General features: G+C 40.4%; 1 protein-coding gene across 2 annotated transcripts in view; it reads left to right on the forward strand.

Moving 5' to 3' along the window:
- The first annotated feature begins 2392 nt into the window (after positions 1-2392).
- Positions 2393-27699, forward strand: part of AMPD3 (adenosine monophosphate deaminase 3) — a 33634-nt gene continuing 8327 nt past the window's right edge. Inside the window, exons 1-11 of one of the 2 annotated variants that reach the window (XM_083864090.1) lie at positions 2393-2472; positions 5727-5952; positions 8364-8559; positions 8998-9163; positions 11258-11477; positions 13996-14125; positions 22059-22253; positions 22499-22630; positions 23523-23686; positions 24820-24946; positions 25783-25946. In XM_083864090.1, coding sequence (XP_083720216.1) covers positions 5732-5952; positions 8364-8559; positions 8998-9163; positions 11258-11477; positions 13996-14125; positions 22059-22253; positions 22499-22630; positions 23523-23686; positions 24820-24946; positions 25783-25946 — 1715 coding nt within the window. In that variant the 5' untranslated portion in view covers positions 2393-2472; positions 5727-5731. Of the gene's footprint in view, positions 2473-2681; positions 3075-5726; positions 5953-8363; positions 8560-8997; positions 9164-11257; positions 11478-13995; positions 14126-22058; positions 22254-22498; positions 22631-23522; positions 23687-24819; positions 24947-25782; positions 25947-27699 lie in introns of those variants that run through there. The other variant, XM_083864089.1, reaches the window with a different exon arrangement.

Genomic DNA, 27699 nt, shown 5'->3' on the forward strand with positions numbered 1-27699 from the left:
ACCAAAAGAGTAGTCTCTAAAGTAAGACTAAAAGCAGGTTGAAGACATAATAGAAATACACTTAAAAAAATAAATCAATAAATAAATGCGATCACCTGCTACTTGGTAAAAAGAACTGGATAACTTTTTCTTGTATAGCAAGATTAGAAAGATTCAAATAAATACATTTTTACAAAGTGCAAAATTTACCCAAGAGAACCAGTGCTTGCTGCACAAGAGAAGTGAACTAACACTCAGGTGGCTTCAGAAAGTACTGAAATTTTCCAATGGGAATCCCAACATTTAAAATAACTCCAGAGACACTTGCACTACTTTCAGCGTGTGGTGTGTAAAAGTACAACCTACCTACAAACAGGGCTGGCAGACAGGCTCCTCATGGGGCAGACAAGGTGCTGACTGCCATCACTGAGCTGTTCTAAGGTTTAGTGGTTTATGTTTCGTAGGTGCCAATGAAGAGTACAACAACATCTGTGTTGAAAATACGCTGTTTTGCTGTCAGCTCAGTGTTACTGCCATGCCCAAGGATGCATGTGAATTGTTTATTAGCAGAGCAGAGATAGGACAGGAAACTAGACCCACCAGTCAAATGTATGCTCTTAGATAACTGACTATAGTAATTGCTGCTGCAAAATGTCAGAGGACTTGAAGTATTTTCTTATTACCATTACCCTACCCTTACAATCCACCCCGCTCTTATTACAGATTTTGCAATAGTATTTTCTTAATGCTTGAATTACTGTAGATGCATTTACTCAGCTATGATCTCAGTTTGCTTTTGAAGTTTTCCAATTTGTTACAAAAGGCAAGCTCATTGGAATACTCGTGGTCGCCTACAACAAGCGCCCTGTGTCCTGTACACTTAGGGGTTTGTACTCCAGTGCTCAGAGAAGCCTTTTCTTTGTTAATGCATTTTTAAGGTCTCCTTTCTTTGTGAATTCTCTGGCTTTGCTAACATGTGAGCTCACACTGCAACGTTCTCTCTCTTCACTCAGGGCACGCACACAGAGCTGCCTGTTTGAGTGTAAGAAAGCTGAGAAACACAGTTATCTTCCAAACCGTTAGTTTTTCACTGCGGCTGGCACAAAGTCAGCACGAGAGGGAACTCTGCCAAAGCTCTTGCGTCCCACAGAAGAGATTAAATCAAGACTGAGGCAAGACTGATGCGCCAAGCTGAGGAGAGAAAACCAAAAGGCCGTGGGACACCTGAATCCAGCAGGCAGGGCACAATTATGATTGGATGGGCACCAAGTTTAAACTTCCAGACAAACTGCTGCGATAGCAAGCAAGTTTGAGCAAGTTCAGGCAGGTGGCAGGGAGAAAGGAAGGAGGCAGCACAAACAAATCAGGAATCGAGGGGTGTATGGAATGGCCAGCAGCAACAGGTGTGCTTTACTCACGTGTCAAATGGGCAGGGCAGCTGTGAGTCAGGGGTACAGACACTTACAGTACGTGGTTTTCTGGGTGGCACGTGTTCTGTCAGGGTGTTGCCAGCAGCAGCTGATGAAGACATTAAGAGTTACTGTGGGAAAGGCACGTACATGCAGAGTAAGTCCTTTTTCTAGGCTGAGGAACAATGCCTATTTTTGTAGTATTAATATTGTTTAATTTTTCTTTTTTAAATTATGGCTGACTCATTTTTGAATGCTTTGGATTGCCACATGTCTCACACAACAGCTGTGGCCATAATTCTTTAGCCTTTTTATGACCACACGAGGATGAATGTGCTGACACTTGTCTAAGTCAAAATATCCTCTCTTCTCTGCAACTCGGACTTGCGATGGAAAACCCCTTTCTTTTCACTTCATTTCTTCACTAGCTGTGTGGTGTAAAGGAATTTCTGAAGCCATAATCCCTTGAGGTCTATGCATGGAGCATTCCTATGCCTACCAAGCTGGGGGACACAAAACTACCTGATCCCTCATATTTTGGGACATCTACTTTTAACTCTGCTCGTATTTTTACACCAACCACCTTCACTCACTGCATTCCCAGTGCTTTCTTGCATTGTAAAGATACTTTATATCTAAATGTCTTCAGGTTAGTTTCCCTATTGTAGCCCAAAGTACTGTAACCCAAACTCACAAAACATGCCCCCCGAACTTTCAGCCTCAGGGCCCAGAATCTCTCAAAATAAGGTCAAATTATTTTACATGTTAATATCCTCATAGCTGCTGAGTCACGCCGGGTTTGAGGTTCGGTTATTTGCCTTGGCCTGTTTACCCGGAAAATTTCTTGGGGCTTTGTTTGTTTATTTTTTAATACAGATGAGCACCTGGACGGGGTTGCTACACTGAAGGGCAGACGCTGTTGAAACACTTGTGATGGGGACACATCACCAGCACACTCACCGGCTGCCGTTCTGCACTAGTGTCACTGACTTTACGCTCTCAAACCCAAGTTTTCCAGTTAAAGCGCTTCTCGAGGAGTTTTGAAGCCGGCGCTCGGGAAGGCGGCACCGGGAGGCGAATCCAGGTGGGGCTGGGCTCCCTCCCCTCCCCTCCTTCCCTCCCTCCCGCCCTGCCCGCCGGCGGGGGGCCATGTGACACCGCCACTTCTGCCTTCCAGCCGCCCAGGGGAAGGGGAAGGGGCCACTTTTGCTCTGCTCCGGCTGCCGCTGAGGCCGCGGCCCCGCAGGAGAGGAGCCCCGCCACAGGTGCAGCCGGAGCGCCCGCGGCGCCGGCCCCGGCAGAGGTACGGACAGGGCGGTGCGGGCAGGGAGGTGCGGGCAGGGCGGTCCCGCCGCTCGCCCCCCGCGCCGGGGCGGAGCCCGCCGGGCAGGAGAGGCCGGCACAGCCCCCCGGCAGCGATGCGGCCGCCCCGGGGACAGCCGGGGGGCCCGGCGGGGCCGGGGGCGCGGCGAGCGGGGCCCCGCGGGCCATAAAGGGCCGGGCAGGGGCGGCACGGCGCGGCACTGCGGAACCGGGCGGCCCGCGGGTGGATGCGGCAGCGGCGAGCGGCGGCAGCTGCCGGGAGCGGCTCCTCCCCCCGCCGCCGCCTCCTCCGCCGGGGGCTCCGGGCAGCGTCTCTCCGGCCCGGCCCGGCCCTGCCCAGCATGGCTCTCCCCGGGGCGCTCGGTAAGTGCCGGCGGTGACCTTGTACCGGAGCCGGGCCGGGCTCCTGCGGCGTTGGCGGCCCGGCCCCACCTGGGGGATGCGGCGCTGCCCGCCGGGCATCCGCGGGGCTCGGAGGCGGCTCTGCCTCGCACCGCGTGTGCTCGGTATGGATTCAACACCGTTAAATGCCTGATGGATCATTCCTTTTTAACTAATCATCCCGTCTATTTTTTATATTTTTTTAATTTTTTTTTTAGTGCAGCATATTTCAAGAGAAATAGCTTTTTTTTTTTTTCTTCTGCAAAGGGGCAGACCTAAAGAGCAACCAACCTTTCCGTTAGATGGAGATATTTAGGGAAAGAGCGTTTACTGGGTGGCATTCATACCCTTCCCCATCCCATTAAAATGTCTAGTTGTTGCTCACCTTGGGCAAAGGACAGCAGTTCAATAGAAGGATACTGGATACAAGAGCCCTTCCAATTCAGGGTGGCACAGCTTGCACGAGTATTGCCTGAGGTGCCTCATGACTATTGTAGGTTTATTAGGCTCGTTTTGGTACCATGAGCTGGGAGTGATGTGGGTGAACATACATTTCAAACTGTTCTGTGCCTTAGTGTCTCTTGCTTGATGGAGAATGTGAGCTTGGGTTCTGTAAGGAAGAAAAAAAAACTTTGCTGTCAGTAAAGGATTGTACTTACATCTATACTTTCTGTCTCTTCACTGTCTTGTAAGGATTTAAAATACAGCATGGTTCCTCATGCAGCATGTTTCTTACTGCATTTCTGTTTCTGATCACAATTCTCCAGGAAAAAGTTCATTTAAACTAGGAAAATGCTCAGCCTTTTCTGCTCAGCAGTAAAAACATTATTATTTCACATTGTACTAGTATTGTTAGCACTCTTACTGTAGCTGTATACTTACTGAGTAAGTATAAAGGGAGTTTTTCCCTGGCTGAAGTGGCCCAAAAGGCCCTTGCTGCTGGTAGCTGTATGTGTGGCAGGCACTGCTGCTGACAGCTGTGTTCATTGAGGTCAGGGGACAGACTCCCATGACTTCCTGGGGGTTGAAACCAAGAAAGCAAACCTAAGTTTGGATGCTACCAAGACAGGGTAGTGCATTGTCACTGAATTATTCAGCTAAACATGTATGTGTTTTTAAATTTCTTATGTAGTTATACTTGATTTTATGAAGACTTAACACTAATTGCAAAACAAATACTCTCCAGGCAGAAAACAGCACAGTCAGATCCACAGCTCTTTAAAAACAGAGATGCTTTTCTACTGGGATGTGAATGGGTTCTTATAAAATAAGAATGCAAAGTAATGTAAGGGAACACTAAATTGCTGTGTTGTGGTCCAACTTAACTCTTGTCACCTTTTCATACTACATTTGCTTTTAGAATAAAAGCAAAAATGTTCTCAAAGCAACTGTGAAAATAGGTGGACATTAATTAGTCTTTTAGGCTGAAAACAACAGGATCACATATCAACATGTGAAACCTGCAGCATGCCTACAGAAAAATTGTAATGGGGGCCCTGATAAGTTGTGCCTGGAGAGATAAAAAACTGCCATGCACCATGCTGACTTCCAGGGTATGTTGTTATTTAAATGAGTGCTATCTCACAAAATAAGTTTGCATTTTTCTAACCAAAAAGGATTCTGAAATGCCAGTTTTGGACCCAGACTTCACATTCTGGCAGTGCTTGGATCCATTTGCTGTGACATGTTTGCAGCTATTTTTAACTTATGTAATAAGAATTTAATCTTATTTGTTATAAACTCCATCATACTGAAGGCATTCAGAAAGCTTTATAGCACACAACAAATAATGCTGGTCAGTAGCTTATCAGCATTGTGTTTTTTCCCTCTGGAATGCTTCCAGTTATGCTAAAATGCACATTCTGGGTTGTATGAAAATTGAATAAAAGTAATGCCAGGAAACTACATAAGAAACAATGAAGATGGCATTTTAGTAGTGATGCTAGAGCAAAACGGAAATATCTTGTGATGAAAGGCTAGCTACTTAAAAATTTAAAACATATTCTTTTTGAAAAGTAATAATTAAATACCAAGTAGAAATGGAACTCCATGATCTATCTGCTTCCCACATGCATGAACTACTACAAATGGAAAAAAGTGAGTTAACTATACTACCTTTGCTCCTGTTGTGCAACTATTTCACTTCCAGCAGTTCTGTGACTTTCTGATTTGGGCAAGGAATGGGGTGAGGTGGAAATGCACAACCTTCTTTTCTAACTTGCCTGTTGGTTTGAAGTCACTGAGCAAGGAAGAAGGCAAGCAACTGAGTGAATGTGATTTCCAGGTTCAGTGCAAGGACACACAGCTGAATATCCATTGTATCATAAATAGTTGTCTGTCTGACTGTGCAAGTAAGTGGAATCTCCTGGTAAACCTCCAAATAAATTGCTTAAGGATTTTTGTGGCTATACCAAGAGGTTCCTGATGCACAAATTAGCATCGCTCCAAAAGTAGAGCTGCTCTGTGGTTCTTGTGTACTGCATGCTAGTTTAAATTCTGCGGAGCTGTTCTACTTTCTTCTGATTTCGCTCCAAGCTCTGAATTTTGATAGGCATACCATGGAAAAACCCCCAATCTCTGGCACATCTTGGCTCGTCCTGTGGCTCTAACTTTATCAACTGTGCTCCTCCTCAGGCGAGATGCCCCGGCAGTTCCCCAAGCTGAACATTTCGGAGGTGGACGAGCACGTGCGGCTCCTGGCGGAGAAGGTGTTTGCCAAAGTCCTGCGGGAAGAAGACAGCAAAGATGCATTATCGCTCTTCACCGTGCCCGAAGACTGCCCTATTGGGCAGAAGGAGGCCAAGGAGAGGGAGCTGCAGAAGGAGCTGGCGGAGCAGCAGTCTGTGGAAACAGCTAAAAGGTTTGTTCTGTAGTTAGTTAGTATTGAAACAGCATTCTGCCTCTCAGTACTTCAGGAGAAAGGTCAGCAGCAGGTACGAGGGCCATCCCTGTAGTGTCCTTCTGTCCTGTGCAGGAGGTGTGGGGATGGGCCCCTGGGAGCTTGGATTGGTCAGGTTGTCTCTGCTGCATTCCCAGCAATAGCACAGATAGTGCTTATGCAAATTAATTAAACAGCATAGCTGGGTAGAAATGAACACAACCCCAAGACTCCTCAGTGAAAGAAGAGTCAGAAAAAGAAACACTCCCCTGTCTTTTTCTAGTTTCATTAAGACAAACAGAAAAATTTAACACAGAGAAAATGACAGTGGCAGGATACTTCTTTTAGTCTCTGCAAAAATAGACGAAAGAAAAAAAAATTATATTTAAGATCAAGGGAAAAGTGATATTGGCATAATGAGGTTATTTGTAGGTTTCCTTTACTCACAGAGAGAAAATCTAACCACTGTCAGCCATAAAAGTGCACATTAAAGAAAAATAATTGCATTCTACCTTTAGATTACCCATGGCTGTAATGAAGGCAAACTTGCTTTGGTTTGTGATTTTTTTTTTTTTTTTTTTTTTTTTTTTTTTCTCTATAAGAGAGGCAGCCTTCCCCTGCTGTCAGGCTGTTCCAGTGTCTTGCCTTCCCAGGGCTGCTGGGCTGTTTCTGGAGTCACATGAGCTCAGCAGGAGCCTGACACCAAATGGGTTGGACGTGTACAGACTCTTCAAAAAGCAGGCAGACAAGAAAGCCTTTGAAAGTGATAGCTAAACACATGTACCTGGTTAGCTGCAGACAGGCAGTTGGGCAACACTGGGAATCATGTTTCTGGAACAGAAGGGAGAAGAGTCAATTTAGTTAAATTAAGGTATGACTCACTGATGATACAAGCTGAGACTTTGGGTTTGGAATTGTGCAAGTGAGTTTCCCAGTTGGCATGTTCATAGACATAAACAGGCACAGAAGGGAAAACCAGATGTTTCTAGTCAAACAAATGTTTGGTATATATTTCCTCCTGAACTAGCATGTTTCACCTTTAATTTTGGAAAATTTGTCTCACAGAAACAAACCCAGGTTTTCTACAGGGTTAACTGCAGGAAGGGGTATTTCAGGTATTTTGTTTACATGTGGGAACAGAACAAGGGTTCATCCTTGTCCTGCAGGACTGAAGTGTGCTTCAGGGACAGTGACACAAGTACAGCTTGTGCTGTTTCCAGTTGCAGTTGATCAAACGCTGCCTTTCCAAACTGATGCTGATTTCCAAGGTGGCTACAAGTACATTAGAGGATGAAATTTGGGTGTTAATTGTACCAGCACGGCATGTTCTTCTTAAGAATACACAGAAGTAATATGCAGCTTTCAGAGAATGTTCCAGTGTTCTTTTTTCTTTGTTAGTGATTCTTACTAACATTTTAAGGTTTTGGTATCTAACTTACAAAAGTAGGGGCTATTTCCACAGTGCAAAAGAAATTGATATCACATGTAGTTCATAACATAGTATTATATATTATATGAATATTTAAAATACATTTAAGCACATTTAAACTGAGTATGGAAAATTAATCCCATCTTCAGGGATATTCCAAAGCTCCACTTGAGGCATTACAATTACTTCACTGGAAAACAGCATTCTTTTTTAGCTGGTTTATCTGAGGTGCATATCTATCACAGCTTTGATGAGAAAAGGCAATATTTTTAAATTTATGTGAGTTCCATCTGAAGGGAGGAATGGACTCGTGTATCAAAGCCATGCTGTGATATCACTCTGATAACCAACATCAGCCTTCTGCTCAAGTCTCCTCAAACACTGCCTCAGAAATGACTAGGCATCCCTTTCCTCATCCCTTTCCTTACAAGTTGAACTGAATGACTGCATGTGAAACTTTGTTGCCTAGTTTTGTCTGACAACTAGATGAGTTTTAGGTCTTGCAAGTTTTGGGAAGAATGAGAAGTGTGTGTAACAGCATGATAACTTACAGCAATTTCCATATGTAACACTGCCTTGTTTCTGTCTGATGCTGTCAGTCTGTAACAATCGACCTTTACTAAAGTGAGCACAGTGATCACGTTTTCCTTCTGCACAGAGACTTGCTGAAACTGAAATTGTGAGAAGCAAAACAAAAACGTTAGGGCATCTTGGAGTGATTGTAAATAAGTTATGGCATGTTGGACTCATGTAGAGGGTAAGTGCAATTGTGTGTAGTGTAGATCATGTGAAATGTCAATACAGAAAAGCTAAAAGCACAAGTACTTTCTGACCAGCATTTTTTCTGTGGTATGAAAGATTTAAATTTCCTAGGGGGTATTTTTTTTTTTCTGTAATCAGTTTTCCAGTGTATTTAGTGTTTTATACCATGGCTTATTTTATGTTTTATACCATGAATTCATAGGAAGAAAAGTTTCAAGATGATTAGATCCCAGTCTTTGTCATTACAAATTCCACCTCAGGAATGGAAAGCACCACCGGCCAATCCTGTCCTGTCTCCTGCAACACCAGTTCTTCCAAGTGCTTTTGTGCCAGTCCAAGTGCCATATGATGTACCAGAATTCCAGAGGGTTTCAATTAGTGGGGACTACTGTGCAGGGGTAAGAAACTATTGTTTTCCCACTTTCTGTATCTAGAGGATGTAAAAAAGGTCCCATATATGTACATGAAATGTAAAATGCCAATATGATGGTTCTCTGCAACAAACTCTAAATTGCTCTGTGAATGCAATGATTTGTTGAACAGTTAGAAGTCAAGGTCAGGTGGTTTTATACTCTTTTTAATAATAAATTGGATTAAAACAATCAGATGTTCAAAATATAGGTAATATATGATAGGATAAAAATTTGTGTGTGTTTTGTGTGTTGTATTTGTATTCTGTTTCTGTCACTGACTTCCTGACTCCTTGGGCAAGATCCTTATGGTCAAGCCCCATAGACTTCTCTTTCTAGAAATTTAGTCTCCTTGTTACTGGTGTGGATTTGGTTTGTTGCTAGAACTGCTATTTTTTCCAGTATTTATCCAGGTTTTCCTTCCAGGTTACAGTTGATGACTATGAACAAGCTGCCAAGAGCCTGGTGAAAGCTCTTCTCATCCGAGAGAAGTACTCACGTCTTGCCTACCATCGCTTCCCCAGAACAACCTCTCAGTACCTGTGCAGCATGCGGGATCAGAAATGGAAGGTTGAAGATGAGGTGCACCCAGGTGAACATCTTTTCTAAAATATTCAATTACATTCTAAAAAAATTTGAACATTTAAAATACAGAATTAAATCCATGCACTACTGAAGTAAAGGGAAGTTGTATTTTTGTGATGATCTTTTCTGACTGGCTTTGTAATTTATTCTGTTATTGAGTGTAGAATCACTGATGGGCCTAAGTTATAAATTCTGTATCTAATTTGGAACTTCAAAGCTGTCAAAACCTAAAAACCAAGACTAGACTCTCATTGATTATTTTATTTCCTAAGCAAATGGGATGTTAAGTAGTGTACTTGTGCTTCCCCAGGAAAAAGCTGTGGTTTAAAGTGAAGTCATTCCTCCTCATCCTGGCATAGAGCACTAAAAGGGGTGATGAGCTCATGGACATCGTAAATTGAGGCATGATACAGACGTGCCAGTTAGCAAGCCCTGAGTCAGGAATTTCACAGGCAGGCTACACTTGCCATGTCAAGACTGGAAGCTTAGAGTCGTATTTGCTGGGCATTCTGCCTGGGTAAATAAACTGATCTCTCATCAAGGCTTGTTAGGTTGAACACATTCCCCCACTATGTGTGTCACAAATTATTTTTGTCTCTTAGGTGGGCTGTGGCTTGAAAGCTTTGCTTGTGCATTAAACTGTTTACACTGCTCATTTCTGGATTAGGCTGTGAGGAGCAACCTTCGGTCTGTACAGATGGGCCACTGTAAATGTGTCCATGTTGCTGACAAACTATTTTCAGCCTTGAAATGACATTTTTAAGTCAATTACCCTCTGGCTTAGTGGTTGAAAGAGGGTGACTAAATACATTTTCAAGTGTTTGTTTTCCAGGAAGAGTGTAAAGAGGACAGTATACTGAATATTCAAGACAGGGAAGATATTTTGGAACAGCTGCCAGGGAGATATTTCCAAGCTATTATTAGGTTAATCACTATTATTAGGTTAATAACTTTCTTACAGTTATGATTTTAAACTTACGACACAGAACAATGAAATCTCGTTACACAATGTCTTAATTAGCACAAGTTTGAGCTAGATAGTTATGAATATTAGAGATAAGGATGGTATCAGTTTATAACATACATTCAGGTGCTCTAGGTGAATAAAAGGATTGGTAATTACTTTCCTGTCATGACTTAACTGAATAGGTAAAAAAAGAAATCTCTTAAGACTGGGCCAGAGAATGTAGTTCAGTTGATATAAATGCAGTCAGGACACTGCTGGTTGCATTAGTAAGAGACTGTAAAAGAAGTGATGGTTGTTCATAATAGGAGTGACAATGTTTGAGTGTTTACATAAGCTAAATTTCCTAGAAGTGTCTGTGATTACTTGCTTCTTAGGAAAAAAATTTATAACTTTTTAAAGGCTTTACAAAACTGTACTGAACAAATCCCAATGGTGCTTTTGGTACTTTGTGATGTTGTTTGTGATCAGAAGGCCAAGGGTTAAACTGGATTTGTGTTGTACTATCTTTGGATTTTATGCTTCTTGCTTCCATTAAAAAACCCTAAATGTTAGAAAAAAGAACTATTAAAAAAAATCAAACAAAACCATCATCACAGAAAACCACATACAGACAAACCAACCCCCACAAACTAAAATCTCTCATCAAAACACAACAAAACCAACTGATTCTATGCTTAAATATGAAATTTACAAAATTTCTACAGTGAGTCAGAAGGTGAAAAGAAAATAATGAAGGTGGGTATGAAGTCAACAACTATTTTATTGGTCAAAAATCTCAACCGTACTTCAACCATCCTAATTTAGATGCTTCTGCAAACTCATTTTCAGACTTATTCCAACATGCATTAATAAAGAACGATATTAAATCTGTTTGCATCGCTTCAGAGAACTCTAATAACATATAACATTTGAATTAAGGTAGACACTTGATTTAGAGAGGGGCTGCAACTGAAGCCTGTCAAAAAAAGGCTTTATTGTAACAGCAGATCTTTTATAGTAACTGAATGAGATTTCAATGAAAGTACCGAGATCTGTTAGAAATTAGGCTTTGCAGAAGCAGAAAGTTCTTTTCGTAAAGATTTTGCCTTTTGGGTTAGTTATTTTTTTCTAACTGTAATGCAAATTTGTTTTCAGATTTCCATTCACCCCCAGAAGAAAATGAAGATCCTTACAATCTCGATGATGCTCCAGATAATTTGGATTATGTTATCAAGCTGAAAGGTGGCATTCCCTTTGTTTATGATAACAAAGAGATGATGGAGCTCAACGAGCCTCGGGGTTTGCCATATCCTGACCTGCAGACCTACACCCTTGACCTGAGCCACGTTCTTGCTTTAATCGCAGATGGCCCAACGTATGTTCCTCTTTTGTTACTCTCTATGTTCCTCTTTTGTTACTCTCTGCCCCTTCAGGCTGCTGCTTACCTGTGGCTTAGTACTTCTCATTTCTGTAACATTTAATTCCTCAGCATATCCATTCTAGTGTTTTGTTTTGCCTCAAGCATTAATGCACCATGGAAAAATCTTAAAATGGAAAAAAAATACAATGCCACCTATGGCAACCTTTCATTTCTTTAGTTTATTAGCATCAAGCATGGCAAAAAAAGACAGAAAATTAACAGAAAAAATCAAGGAATTGGCCAAATGTTTCCATTGAAGTCAAATCTGACCCAAACTTCTTGAAGCATGGGAACTGAAACATGAACTTTTTTTTTTTTTTTTTTTTTTTTTTTTTTTTTTTTTTTTTTTTTTTTTTTCTCTCTTAAATTTTGTTTTGGCCTATGCTGAACCTGAGGTTTTTGAACAGTTGTCCAAAATTCCTTCGTGTCTGTTCTGCTCTGGTTACATGAAGAAAAACCCTGCATATGCAGAGCATACAGATCAGCTCAGCAACATAAATATTCAGTCTGATTTGTTCCAGATGTTAATTAACTGCTCATATGCTGCAAAAGTGACCCATGTATGCACGATCAAAATGAGTTCAAAATTTCCCAGAACCACCAAATTCTTGTGAAGTCTCTAAAAACTAGAAATGTAACAACTCTAGTACAGTCAGTGACACTCACGACAAAGTAATGTCCTTGCCTAGTCCACATGAAAGCATGTGCATCCAGTTTTAAGTTTACTTCCTAGCTGAGAATTGGAAACTGCACCATCTCTCATGGCCTCAACACCAGGAAAGGAAAAGAATCCACTCTGGGATGGAACTAAGCAGGAACCTGAACTGTTCTGAGCTTTTTGCCCCTTGTGCCAGTACTGCATTGCTGGTCCTTCTGCCTGGGAGAGATCATCACTGACACTGTGCCCAGTTAGCCCCACCTGGTGCATTCCTTTCCCTGTGTGTCTGTCTCACAGCTGTGTCCGTCTGTCTGCCTCGTGCAGCAACAGTGGCAGAACAAGCCTGGCCTATTCCCTGAGCCCTTTCTCAGGAGCCAACTCCTATGCTCCTGCCAGTGTTATCAGCTCCAAATCAGTGCCAGCTTGGGCAGCCTGTGGTTACAGTCAGCAATGGGCAAATGCATTCCTGTTACAGTGCCTTGTATTCCAAGATGGATAATGAGAGGATAAATGGATGAGGAGGAAAACTAGAAGTTGCAGCTTTCACTTAAACCTCAGACCTCACAGTTGTAACAGGAAGCCCTAAGTAAGAAGGGCTGTGCTAGGACAAGTTGGAACACTCAGCACCTCGGTGAATGTAGGTCAGTCACCTGCTCCTTTCACTAATTCAGAGTAAGCTTTTGCAGGCTCATCCACACTCCGATAAATGTGCACAACCCAAAAGAAAAAGGTCTTTCCCTTAATCCTGTTGCATAAGCTCTTTTGGTATTGTTTCCCTGTTTGCAGCAAGTGCTTCCCTGTCGTTTATGCCCATCAAATGTGGGGCTGCTCAGAGATCAAGAGCCACTGTTCTTTAATCTTTGCTCTTGGTAAACTGATGAAATCTCACCCCTCCTCCTCAGGCTTGTGGTCTTTCAGATAACAGTATGACCCAACAGACTTCTGCAGTGGGCGAACAGATCTTGATCAGTATTGGGTTCTGTGAGACTGGGTTTGAAACAGACTTCCAAAGCCATAATGGCATTTGTGTCCTATTGAGGAGGCAACAATATGGCAACAATAAAGCAGGAAAAAGAAGGCTATTACATTAACAGTGCTACCAAAATATTGTAGTCAATAAGAATTGACAGATGGTGAAGAGAAAAACCATGTCATTGGTTAAAAATAGAAGGAGAAACATGACAGAAGATGAAAGTGAAGATGGAGCTCTGAGTAGGCAAGCAGGAACAAGAAAAAAATTTCTAAAAAGGGCACAAGAAATTATTTTGGAAAAAAATATTTCTACACAATATATATATTCTCAAGGCATGAAAGATTAAAGCATATTGGATCTTATCTTGGCCTCTCACATTTAACTGAAAAAACAAATAAATTTGGAGGATTTTAAAAATAAATCATTACGAGAAAGGCTGAATGACAAGTTTTTTCTGTTATATATGAGAAGATTGTTCTGTTGGAGGTACCATTTTAGAGAAATTGCAATTGACATCACATTTGATTATAGGTTTCATGCTTTGGTCACTATTACTAAAAGAACTGCAGTTTATGCACAAGTGTAGTGATGGATACTTGGACAAATTGAGGGACATAACATGGTTATTGTAGCGTTCTGTTTGAGATCTCAGTGATAACTTTGCTCTGAAATTGGCTTACATATTTGTTAACCAGTAGGATAAAAAGAATGGATTTGTCTTGGACCTCGTAAAACATCCCAACTTGGTTTTTACTGGGAAGACTTTGATGTTCTTTTTAAATTTGAAATACAACTAGTTTTTAGAGTTTACAGTTCTTTTTTTTGTTTGTTTTCTTTTACAGAAAAACATATTGTCATCGGAGGCTTAACTTCTTAGAATCTAAATTTAGCTTACATGAGATGTTAAACGAAATGTCAGAATTTAAAGAACTAAAGAGTAATCCCCATCGAGACTTTTATAATGTGAGAAAGGTAAGTGTGAGAAGGATTAAAGGCATGACACTGCTTTTAGTAGGAGTTCCAGCAGTTTTGTTTTTCTTATGGGAGGTGTAGATGACATGCAAGAGGTACTGTGTGCATACCACTCAACTGAATAAAGTTATTTTAAGAATGTTAATGTTTTTCTACATGGGAGCTCTCCAGGAAAATTAACTCGAATGTGCGTGGGTTAATTGGATTATGCTAAACTCATTTGTTTACTTATTAAGAATTAAAGGGGCTTAATTGTGTGTAGATTGCTTTAAAGGATTGAAAGAGAGTTAAACTTACTTGGATTCTGAATAAAAATATCCTTATGGAGGTTTAATTAATTTTAATGAACTCAAATATATTCAAGTGCATTTTTCTACTTTCATGTAGGTATGTCCTACTAGACTGTAGTAGGAACAGCTGTATAGATTTTAGATGATAATTGCATTTCATATTGAAAATAGATGTTTAAATACATGTCAAAAGACCTCCCACAGAAACTAAACTGAGGGTTCATGCTGCCATCAGTATCTGGTAAAAAAAGGCTGTGATATATTAAGTAAAAAGATTATCTGAGTTGTAGTCTTGCCTCCCTCTGAGCTACACTGGGCTATAATTAGGAGACAGGTAGGGGAATCAAGGAGCTGATTTAATTTCCTGACTTAATCACATCCAAGGGAGCTGTGTTCTCTTCAAAGCATAGAAGCAACAGTGTTAGGCTGCTTCATTTGCTTCCCTTTCCTGAAGTGGAGAGGAAGTTACTGGAGTTACTGCATCATTTTGATAGGTGAGATTTCTTTACAATTGTAGCTGGTGTTTTTAACCAATTTAGGTCCATTTTGCATTGTTTCTCTATGCAATTGGAAGAGCTAATCCTTATTTTGTAACTTCGGGGTTTGCTAATCCTTCTCATTACATTTTGGTTAGCACTAGTTCATAAAATACTCTTGGCTTTTCCCTATAATGCCCAGTGTGTTTGCTGGCTACTGTTGTGGTAATGAATTGTCCCAGTGTCCATCCCAAGGGTGGAAGCAGATAAGTTGTCAGGTAAGTTCTAATGGATTTCACCCTTCCGACATTAAACGTATGGATGGGAGGATCTGTCAGCTAATTCACTCCAGTGGCAGAGATTCAGCTCCCAGCCTGACAGTTTTCTTGCATAACCCTGGAAAGACATTTGCTATGTGCCACATTCAGAGAAAACACTTCAGTAGCTGACAGAGACTTTAATAATAAAACACATGGTGACTGAGACATGTAGAGGTGTGGATCGGGTGACCACAATCAGTTTGATTACTGAGACATTGTAATTAACAGGATTGTACTTGCTAAGTTCAGCTTTTGATCTAAAAGCAAATGTTCAATGTCTCTGGGTGTATCTTAATTATTTTTTAATTACCTGCTGTTGAGTAAGCCACTCAACAAAAGGATTCGTGTTGTTCAAAAGCACAAAATGTGCGTTACTTCCCCTCTGGCAATAAGCACATGCCAGAGAGCAGGAACCAGCCTGCTCTTCTCTGCCAGAGACCATTTCTGCTGCCAGGTACTGCTTGAAAAATTCTTGCTGCACAGAGTTAATTTTACTTGAAGTGTTTTTATGAAGCAAGCTCACAAGTAGTATTTTTCTGAAGCACTCTGGAAAGTCAACTGCATTGTAGCCACAATTCCCATAAGCCTCCAGATAACCTTGTTTTCCCTGTGTCTTGCTAACCCCAGTAATGTTTGGAACTGTAACTTCCCTGGAGTGCTTCCTTGCTAATAACAGGATCAGCAGTGAAACATTTGAAAGCCACACTTCTCAGCCTGCGTTTTCAGGGTGTATCTCTGTTAAGTCAATCCCAAGAAGTGCTTACTGCTCACAAGAAAAGCAAGGAACATGATTCACCTTCCTAAAGGCTGTTGATGAAGTTGTGTATCACATCCCTCAGACACAACTGTGGAGATCCTGGTACAATCTGCTTATATGAAAGAGCCAGAGTTAACGGATGGAAAATGCCAAAATTAGAACAGATATGAATGTAGTGGCAAGGTCAGTCAGTGACTGTGTATTGCTGCATTTGAAAAGGTACAGTAGAAAGCTGGCCAGGATTAATTGCTAGCATGACAACCAAACATTTCTGGTTTTCCCCTGTTTTCTGCCTCCTTCTCCACTTTTGTCCTGATTTAATAAGAGTTCTCCTCCAGTTAGATCATCTATTTCCTAAAACCCAGTGTGAGGCTCATGCATGTTTATATCTTGCATATTGATCTTAACTGGAATGCAGCCCAAGATCTGCACTGATCAAGCTGGACCTGGAAAATTGCCCTTTACTAAGAACACAGGTATTTCTCTAGACAGACAGGAATCCACAGGTGGTAAGACAGCGTGGCTGGCTCCCTTTGGCTCTCCACAGGAGGTGAACAGCTGTCTGTGAGGAAAACATGAACTTCAGAGGTGACTCTTGAGTCTGCCATCAGCAGGATTCCTCACATCCTCCAGCTGATGCTCAGCAAAGTGCAGGCAACACACATTTCCCCCATAACAGTGCCTGCATGAAGAATGAAAATTTAGGAACAGGAGTTTAGCTGAGTTTTAATCTTTGTTTACCAAGGTGTGTTGTCCGGTATGTGAGGTTTGTTTGAGAAGGGCTTCCTGTAGACCACTGTGCCCAACAGCCTCAGATAATTCAGAGCAGATAGATAATTTTTTTTTTTTAATGAGGTGAAGCCAAGGGATTTTTTTACCTAACATTATTTGCTACCTTTGTAATGGATATCCAGGTACTGAATTGGCAAGTCTCCTCCACTGCAAATAGCTTTGATACAGTTTCTAAAGATGAAAAAATCACGGCCTAAGCTTCTTTGGATATTCTTTCTTTCTGTAGCCACTATTTCAGTGTGTCAGCAAACCAGACCTGAGGATATGTCCTAGCAGTGACTTCTACACATCCCATTCTCCTCCTGCCTGCAGGCTCACTAGTGCAGGTGCCCAGCCTTGTGTGGAGAACTGGGCATGGGAGAATGCAGTTTCTGCATTCACAGCCCTGCTGAATGCTCTACTGCAAAAGCTGGCTGCTGCTGTGACATCTGTTGGATGAGGGCATTGCAACTGATTTTTTTTTTTTTTTAATTATTGCTTAGACAAAAGGGAAGTAAATTCTAGCTGGTTTTTAAGACCACAGAGTTGAAATACCAGTGGTTGTAGTTGTAAGAAGGGAAGTTAGAGTGGGGTTAAATGCTACTAAATTCTATAGATCTCACAAAATACTGAATGAAATTTGCAGATGTCTGCTTTTTAAACATTTAATTACAAGCCTTGTGAGTGAATGGTGAATCTTAAGTTCTCTGAGCTTTGATTCATTCTAAGTTTGCTTTTTTAAAAAATGTTTATTTAGTTCCCCTAGTAGCTACTTAACTGACTTTGGTGATGAAATAGTTTCATCATATAAATCAAAATGACAGTGAATGGGAAGACTTGCAGGTTAGCATCAGATTCAAAAGGAATGCCCCTTCAGCATGACATGGAATGGTGCCTTGCCTCTGTTAACTGCCAGTAGAGCTGGCTGTTGTGCTTTCAAAGCTTTGAGTGCTGCTTCTCCTCCCCTCCTGCCTTGCAGAGATGCTGAGACAAATTCTTGTCTCTACCCTCAGTCTTGCAAGTGAGCACAAAATACGATCAGGTGTAAAGGCATCAATCATTATAATGCAAAATTTCTGTAGAGACCATTCAGAAAGCTTTTCTTCTCTCCTTTCTTTTAGTAATTAAAAGAAGAGAACAAGAGATTTTGTCTTCATAGCAGTGTATTTCTGTATTTGTGTGAATACAGACACTCGGGCTGGATTCTGCAGCCAAACAAGCTGGATATGCAGGGATTCTTTTCTCATCTCTCCTGGTTTCTGGGTTGCTCTGCATGGCATAAATATGAATTAGACAAGCTCCCAAGGAGCTCTGCACAGCTCTAGGGACTATTTCTGCTGCCAGGAGCATTCCTGCACTACCCGAGGACAGGGTATTTTGTGCCTCTGCCTCTCATGCCTGTCAAGAACTGCAGGGAGAAAATCAATCACACTGTATAAAGCTTTGCATCCTATCAGAAAAGCTGATGCAGTATGAATATATTGACGAGCAGGGAATGTAGCAGTGGGGTGAGGAATGATTTCCCTTCAATTCAGCACTGAAGTAAAGCCTGCAGAGGACTCAAAGTTCAGGCAGCCCATAGTTATTGGGTTAGAAGTATTTACGAGTGAAAGTGTACGTGTTTAGAAAATGTGGCAGTTTACAGCTGTGGATACTAGCAGTCCATGCCCTAGAAAGTTCAGTGTTATAAAAGGGCTGGCCTTGGCATTTCTTTTTGCTGTATTTATCACTTATCACTCTGAATCTAGCTCATATGCCCAATTCAGTGCAACACTGTCTGTGATATGCACAGATAAGCATCCACGAAACAGATCTGAAATGGAGGTTTTGTGGAGATCTGAGCAACAGTGGAAGGAAAGAGAAGGAATGCAGGAAGATAAGGGAAGAGACAGAGTGGTGGAGGAGGGCTGGTGCTGGTTAGATGTGGAGGGCAATGGGAACTCCTTCAAGCTGTAAGTTGTACACAGATGTGACCACCTTGCCTGAGAAGGACAAGATTTCACCCCAAAGCCTGCAGAGAGAAGCACGGGGTGGTCAGGTCAGTGAGGAAGGGAATGGAACAGTCTGAACTAGGAATCTGCAGAGAAAGAAAGCCTGGCTTCTTCTTACTCTCCTTATTACATGGAGAATTGCTGAGTGAAGGGAATTCTACCATCCTTTAAGTGCAAGAAAGCTAATGTCCACCATTGCTTGAATGATGGAATTACAGGAATTTAACCTTTATGTAAACAACTGTTTCCATTTGTTAAATGGCTGAGTTCACTGAAGATATAATACTGTGTTCCAAGACAGGCTTCTGTCATTCTGTTTTTCTTTCCATTGAAGAATAATGTGACCTTGAGTGAAAGGTTTTCTGCTGGGGGAGGGGACAATAAGTAGTGCAACAGGAAAACTGATTAAGGAAATGCAGCTGAGGTTTTTTTCCACTAAGGAGAAACCAGGCTGGAACGACACTATAGTGAATTGGAAAATGCAAGGAGAATGTCTGCAAATAGAAACAAATAAATCTTATGGTAGGGACTGTGTTACTCATGGTCCAGAAAAGTGTCAGCTTATTTTGTGTATTGCATGAAGAACAAAATAGTAACATCTTAAACTAGGACTGGCTTTGTCTTTTTGTGAGGGGGGAGGAAGAAGGCAAAGGGGGTATTTGTCACCTTTATATGAATTCAGTCTGTTCAAATTGTTTTTGTAGAAGCCTTTCATAATAAAAATAAAATTAGTAACAATATTTTAGCATGATAACATTTCACATAATAATAACAATAACAGCAATAATCTGCCTAACCAAATCAGCCCACTTAAACTCTGTCTAAGGGTTCTGTGTTCAGATACTTTATTTAGTTAGGATTGCACCCTGCATGGTAAAAATGTACAAGAACGTGCACACTAACTAACTATGTGCTAGGGTAGCTCAAAACTCAAGTCCTGTATCTTCCAAAAAGTTGCATTTATGCTAAGAAACAATAAAGAAGAAAAGCTGTGATACTCTTATGACTTTTGACTCTAGTCTTTTATGACTTTTTTTTACTGAAGTTGCTGTTTGCTTAAAGGTCAGATTATACTGGGTAATAAAAAAAGGTAGCTAAAGTAGTGAATATTCTCTGGAAAAAGCATGAAGGAGATTCCAGAAAGGTCTCTTAACCTTTGGCAGATATGTATGTTTAGGTTGAAGGAGGAGGTAAAAAAAAATTTTAAAAAATAAAATATATGTATTTATAAAGGCAGATCTTTGTTCTCAGAATAAACCTACTGTGGTTAGCTCAACTCTAGGGCTGTGTGTGATGTGTTTGTGGGGTCTGCAGAAGATGTGACAGGAGCTCACTGTACAGCAAAGGCACACTTCAGAGAATTATTTCTCAACAGGAAGCAGGATTTTAAAAGCAATGTGATCATTGCACACAAGCAAACAAAAGAAACAAAAAGCCTCCTTGCTTTCCATCCTTGCCCTTCTAACAGCAGTGAATTCATGTTGATTTACATAAAGAGGAAGTGCTGTGCCTTGTTTTGTTCTGACTTTTTTCAAGACTCATTAATTCCAGTAGCTGAGCCACTACTGGAACCACTGCATTCTGAAATTCAATAAACTACACTTATTCAGGATCCCTACACCTGTGTTCTTTGCTTGTGACTTGCTTTTCATCAGCATTTAGAGCCTATAGGACATCTCTTAACTGTCGTTAACACTCTCGTATACAAGCTGACCAAGCCTAGTAGTATTTCACTGTTACAGGAAGAGTTTACAGAGAATGTTTATTAACCTGAGTAAGCACATCTATAAAATGCACTTGGGCTCAAATATCTATAAAAGTACTCTGAGGAGGGTGGGAATACATTGTAGGGAGGTTTATTTACTCTTTATACACAGCAGTGTTTCCTGTGCATTAGTAATGGACTATATGTTCTGTACTTTGAGACAGCAATATGTTTCTTGCTTTTTCATTTAGCTTTAATGTGTCTGGTATATTTGAATTAGGTAGTGATTAACAATTAAGTGTTTAGGATTCAGTTTTTTATCCTGGTCTATATTTATGCTACTGACATTCACAGGGAGAAGCTGCAACAACTTGTGTATATATAACCTGCAAATAAAAGACTCCAGGTGCCAAGTGAAGCAGTGACATTCCTGTGGCCTGGATGTCATGGCATAAACCTAGGTTTATACTGCAGGGGGGTGGCTTATTTATGTGCTCTGTGATGTGTTTCCTGCTGATCCTTAAAAGCAGATAAGAATGTTGATTAGTTCTGTTGATGGAATGTGAAACTGCAGTCACTGCACAAAGGAGAATGCTCACTTTGGGATCACTTTGGGCTCACTTTGTACGTGTCCATATTCACAATTTCCTGGACAGAGGAGTGCTTGGATGAGAGTCCTTTCAGAGATATAGGTTCAGTGGCTCCTTACAGCTGGCTTATCTGAGTATTTAGTTTATTTGAGAAGTTCTTTTTGTTTTACTAGGGACTTACACAGGGAAAACTTATGTGACAACCAACACCCCAGATGTCCTGAGTTGTTTCATTGGATTGTATTCTGATAGAGGCTGCTCAGGTAGCAGTGAAAGCTTCTGAGCAAAAGCAAAGCAGACCTGTGGAAATCATTTGTTTCTTGTCAATACTTTTTTTTTTTTTTTTTTTTTTTTCCAACAAAACCTGAAGGAGTACTCTTAGCCCTTCTGTGAATTTGCACTTGCCTTAGTGTGTGAAGACGTCTAAGAAAAGAGATCTGAAAAGTCTGTCAGCGTTATGAGTTGCTGTATTATAATTAAAACTTGGAAAAAATAGTGACAAAAATCTCACATGTATATTATTCTTCAGTTCTAGTGACCTAAGATGTTTCATATGGTTGAAATAAAAATAGGAATTCTGCTTTTGGAAATAGCTGAGAATTCCAAGTCCCTTCAGTCAATGAGGATAGTTATAACCACAGTCTATAGAAAGACTTTGTTGATTCATTAATGAAGTAAAAGGATACTAAGGGATCAGAGTGTCCTTTAAGGAAGTATCAAATTTAATCTGAACCCAGGGTCAGTGATTAGCACTTGGAATGCATCTTGTTGAAAATATTCCTATTTAAATAGGAAACTACTAACTGAGGGCTACTTTACTTACAGTTCTGCTTATTGAATTATTCTACCAAAATCAAAATCTCAGGGTTCTGAAACATTTTGATTTGCTTGGGCAGTAATCCATTTGTTACGTTAGGAATATTTTAGAATACGCTAGTCCCGGTTGTCAGTGACATAGATACTTTGCTAATTAAGTTTATGGATAGGTAATTAAGTAGATGGATGATAAGCATAAATAACCTTTTGATTTCAGGTTGACACTCATATCCATGCTGCTGCCTGCATGAACCAGAAGCACTTACTGAGGTTTATTAAGCACACCTATCAAACGGAGCCTGACAGGATTGTTGCAGAGAAAAAAGGCAAGAAGATGACTTTAAAGCAAGTCTTCGAAAGCCTCCACATGGACCCCTATGACCTCACTGTAGACTCTTTAGATGTCCATGCAGTAAGTCTAGTGAAATGACAAAACAAATGGGAAAAAGCTAAGTTTTCCAAGTGCAAAATTCTAGTTTCTACAATGTTTGCATGATAACTTACTAAATCAGAATTTGACTTCATGCATTACAGTGCATGTTTGAAAGAAGTTATCACAGGACTTTTCTTTTCTGTGCCTTTTAATGCTAGGCAGTTTAATTTATGAACTATTGTGTGTTCTTAAAACCATGGTTATTTGGGTTTTTCCTCCTCCAGGGACGTCAAACATTCCATCGATTTGACAAATTCAATTCCAAGTACAATCCAGTTGGTGCCAGTGAGCTGAGGGACTTGTATTTGAAGACTGAGAACTATATTGGTGGTGAATATTTTGCTCGTATGGTCAAGGTAAATAAGTTTCAAGCATTTCAAGTAGAGAAATGGAGGTTCGTAACAGATTTGTGATGTCATAATTGTACACAGACCTAACACTATGGTTAAGTGATTCCAAGTATTGGGCTTGCTCCAGCAATTCCTCAGAGGAAAAATCTCTGCTAAGCCAGCCCCTGCTGCCTTCTGAATAATTTTATGAGTTAGAAACATGCACATTAGCTGTGTATGAGTTCAAAGCTGAGTTGTGGGTGGTTTTAAACTAATGGAGAGCAGCTGAGGGTCAATTCACTGCTTTAATACTTTGTTGGGATTTAGTTGGCTACTGGTAGTTACTAGGGAAGTGCCTCTGCATAAATCTGCATCTGCACATGCATGCAACAGGCTTCAAATTAATTTCTTAGAACAAAAAAAAAAAATCAATGTTTTTGTGATGTAGTAGATGTCAGCTCTTCTTGAACATACAGAAGCATTGTCTAAAATTAATTGCCATAAAATTGCTTACTACCACAGATTCTGGGTCAAATTCTCCATTTTTCTGCATATTTTATGTAGACATTTGCTGTAGTTTAAATAGTCCAATTCTGATTTATCAATCTTAGATGTAGGTCTGACAGAGGTGTTAGTAATGACTGCACCAAGAACATTGTTCTCTAAAAGGAGGTGTTAGTGTTATTCCCAGTTACATGTACAGTTAAGTTATACTCACATGATATTTGAGCTAGCTTGCTAGTAGAATATTTAGATGCCTAAAATAAAACAATGGATTGAAAGACAAGAGGTTCCCTTTATCTTCAAAGGGTGCCAATACAGTTATGTCTGCTCTGAGAAAAATGCAATGATAAATATATTTCTAGCTGTAAATGATCTTAGTGTCCATATTAAAGCAAATATATTTATTACTTACTAGGAAGTAGCCCGTGAACTAGAAGAAAGTAAGTACCAGTACACAGAACCCCGCTTATCCATTTATGGACGGTCTCCAGATGAATGGCTGAACTTGGCAAAATGGTTCATTAAGCATAAAGTTTATTCCCCTAATATGCGCTGGATAATTCAGGTTCCCAGAATCTAGTAAGTAATCAGGAGCTCTTGGTAATCTTAATAGTTTGAAATCATACCAATGACTTTATTTCTGATAATATTTAGATGGCTTATTAGCTGTTCTGTAGTTCTATTTATAAGCAATAGCATGGGAGATTTATTTTTGACCATTGGTGCAGTTTTCCTGACAGTCTGGGGGTGGAAGACAGGAGATGGGGATTGAATCTACTCTTTATGAAGCTATTCATAAAACTACTGTGAATTATTTGTAAGTCTGAAGACATTGAAACCAAAAATTACAACTGGGTGAAATCGAGCTGCATTCAAAGGCAAGTTAAAATACAATTTAGTAATGAGAATAAATCGACTCTTGAATTCCATGAAGGAGTGGAAAATGCTCTGTCAAACATCAAGATTAGAGACTAAATGATAGTGAACTTGGAAACAACCCAGACTGATGATTTCCAAACTAAAATCCTTATCAGTTCTTCTTAGTTTTTAAGCTCCTTTGAGGCTTCATTTCTTTGTTTCCAATACTGTGTGTTGTAGTACAGTCTCCCCTGATAATTTTGTCAGACTTAATAGCTGAGCCTCATGTTTTGAAATGTCACAGTTGGAGTATGAGTAGAGAAGGAGCTGTCACAGTCACATATATCCCGCAGTGTGCTTTTCCTTGGGGAGAAAGTTTCTCTCCTTTAATTTCTTACATGGCAATTTCTTACATGCATGGCACAGTCAGCATTTTGAGTAAGTCATGCGCTTAGTGGCACATGGAAGTTCCTCTGAAAGGCTCACTAAAGCACAGCATTCTACTTTCATTTGGAGTAGTTACAACTTCAGGAAACCGAATCTTTCAGGAGAGGTAGCTCATTATCTCCCCTGTTAGTATGTGGATGTAAGGGACAGGGCACTGCTCTGAGGCAGCACCTACCCCTGCATGCTGTCTCTATTTTTGGAGCACTTGAGAGCTTCAGCAGAGCCTGGATGAAGCAGAGTGCCAGGCAGTGCAGGGAACAGAGCACAGAGACAATCTGTCCTGACATAAACTCTGAATTTCTGAATCCTGGTGGAACTGAAGCTCTAGAATGTACACAAATAACAGAAAATATGAAAGTGAAGGACAACACAAACTTATTAAAGAATGCATCTATTTTTTTCTTCAGTGACATATTTAGGTCTAAAAATATTTTGCCTAGTTTTGGGAAGATGTTGGAGAACATCTTTGTACCTTTGTTTGAAGCAACAATCAATCCCAAAGACCACAAAGAATTGCACCTCTTCCTCAAATATGTAAGTATGTTTGGATTTTCTTTCTCACATGAAAAGGATCCTCTACTGCTGTTTTTTTGTTTGTTTGTTGTTGTTGTTGTTTTGTTTTTTTGGTCCACAGCTGTTCCCAGACACTAAAAAAAAAAATCCTCCTTTTCCACAGATTGCTCATATTATTATTGTTTCAAAGCCCTGACACATAATTTTGTATAAGTCTGTGTGAGGTCCTACTGTAACCTGCTTATTTCCTCAGAAACAGCTCAGCAGCTATTTATTTGTCCTTTCATTAATGACAAAAATGTTTGCATGCTCTTGTGCATCATCATCCAGGATGGTTATTTGAGCTGCTTCTGAACTGGCCTCCAAGAAGGAGGCAGCTGGAAGGAAGCATTGGGTAGATTGTGATGGAACTCAGGAGAGAAGTGGGGATGTAGCTGCTTGGACAAGGTTAACACAGACATTTCTGAGTGTGCCTCAAATCAGAATTCTGAGGTTTGCTGGGAGCCTCTTGCTTTCAGCTGCTTATCAAAGACAGCAGATGACTTCAAAGGATTCTAGTCTGGATCTTAGGGCATCTTGCAGCTCTGTAAACCCCCACAGATGCCTCAAGGCTTTTGTGCACCTGGGCTTCCTGTTTGTCTCAGAAGAAAAAAAAAGGGTAAAACTTTGACAAAACATGTTATTCCTGCTGTGTGCATGGTGTGGTAGGATGCAGAGCAGCAGGATTAGTAGTATAGGGAAGGAAATTAAGGAGGAGGGACTGGATGCTTGTTCAAACAAGTCCTGAAGCAAGAGTTAGAGTCACTGAAGTTTGCTTCTTGAATCCCCTTATTTCTGTGAATTTCTTTTCCCACCAGGTGACTGGCTTTGACAGTGTTGATGATGAATCCAAACACAGTGGCCATATGTTCTCTGACAAGAGCCTTAACCCTGACCTCTGGACCAGTGAGAAGAATCCCCCATATAGCTATTATTTGTATTATATGTATGTGAATATCATGTTGCTGAACAACCTTAGGAGGTAAGTAGACATTTTTCTATTTTACAAGCTCCCAGAAAATCAGTGTCCTTCTCCCAGACTGTCAGTGTCTAGACTGCAGATCTTCTGAAGCAAGGGTTATTTTGAATTATTTAGAGAGTTGAATACTTGAGATATTTTGAAAATACTAACAATAGAATTAATTCAAACAAAAAATTCAGAAATTGTAGAGGCATCAGATTAATATCTTGGTTTGATATTTGTGTATATTTTGGGGTTTTTGAACTCCTTAAAGCTGCATATACAAAACAAAATAAAAGAAGGAACCCCACAAAACCCCCTTCTTGACCCTTGTTTGGCTGTGCAGCAGATTGCCAAATACAATGTACCTGCCTCTTGGTGCCTGGCTATCTCCTGGTAATTTAAGAGACACAAAGTAATATTGTGACACTCTGCCTTAGGGGCTGCTGCATTCAGAGACAGACCAAGTAGGACACAATTACAAACTGCACATCCAGCTAACTTCCTTTAGCAGGCTTCTTGACTCACTCAGTTTTACTACTTTTGAGACCAATGTCTGGGCAAGTAATGCAGGGAATTATATGACATCAGACTGTCAGGGCAGATTTTCACATCAGGCTCAGGAAAGCCTGAAATTCAATGTGAGGTTATGTTGCTAAATTTGCAGCTGACTCACTGAGTGACCGACACAACTGACTCCAGCTGAGGCACAGTGAGGTTGTCCACTGATATGAGAGTGTCATCACTTACCCTGAAAGGGTTTGTTTAATTTCATTTAGTTATTTAAGTTATTTAGAAAATGTTTTGGGATTTTCTTACAGAACATGCACAGATAAAACTGTCATTTTGCAGTTTTATCCAAGTTAGCATTCAAAATGTTATTTCTTCTTTCCCACTGCTACTTCAAGCATTTTTTTATCATCCTATTTGACCAAAACTCATAATGCAAACATCCACCTTAAATTACCTGTTCTGTGCAACAATCAGACGTAGCTGTTAGTTTTAATTTTAATGGAAAAGACACACTTCAGCAGTTAGCTGTCATCCCTTTCTCCTGCTTTCCTTTATATTCCCTATAGTCTACATGCTTTTTCTGTTCCAAAGACAGATTCTGCCAGAACTAATGCATTTCTTTTTTACCTCAAGATAATTTTGACTACTTTATTAAAATGCCCCCAGATAATCATTAAATAATCTTTACAGCTAAGATACTGACAGAATTTACCGATGAGTCACTAACAGCTCACCCTGTTAATCTGAGTGCTTGAGTCAACACAGCCCTGACAAGACTGGTTTATATTTTTGATAATATTAGCGAGGATGGATTGCATCCCCACGTAAGGAGAAATGTTATTAACTTCCACCCCATAATTGCCTTATATTCTAGCACTCCTTGTTGAAATGGTGTCTGAAACATCTCCAGATACTTGTGGGACATTTGTCTGCACTGAGTAACAGGGCCCATTATAATCTCAAACCCAGCATCACTTTTAATGATGATAACATAATTCTAGAAATTACAGTGGAAGTCTGGTGTAATAACTAACATTCCTAGATCATCTCTGCTTCTGAGGGTGTGGTTTTATACTACACTTAACTTGCTGAGATGGCAGGCTCTGATCACACTAGGTACTGTTAGCTAACTCTTGGCAACGTGCTTCCCCTTCTTCCCTCATTTGGAACCAGGAATTCTCCAGCCACAGGTTGCATGGGTTTACTGAATTTTCCATCTGTCAGTTCACTCCACTGAAATCCATTCCGTAGTTGTTCACCC

Source organism: Zosterops lateralis (genome assembly GCF_965231275.1).
Source record: "Zosterops lateralis genome assembly, chromosome: 6".
NCBI classification, from domain to species: domain Eukaryota; kingdom Metazoa; phylum Chordata; class Aves; order Passeriformes; family Zosteropidae; genus Zosterops; species Zosterops lateralis.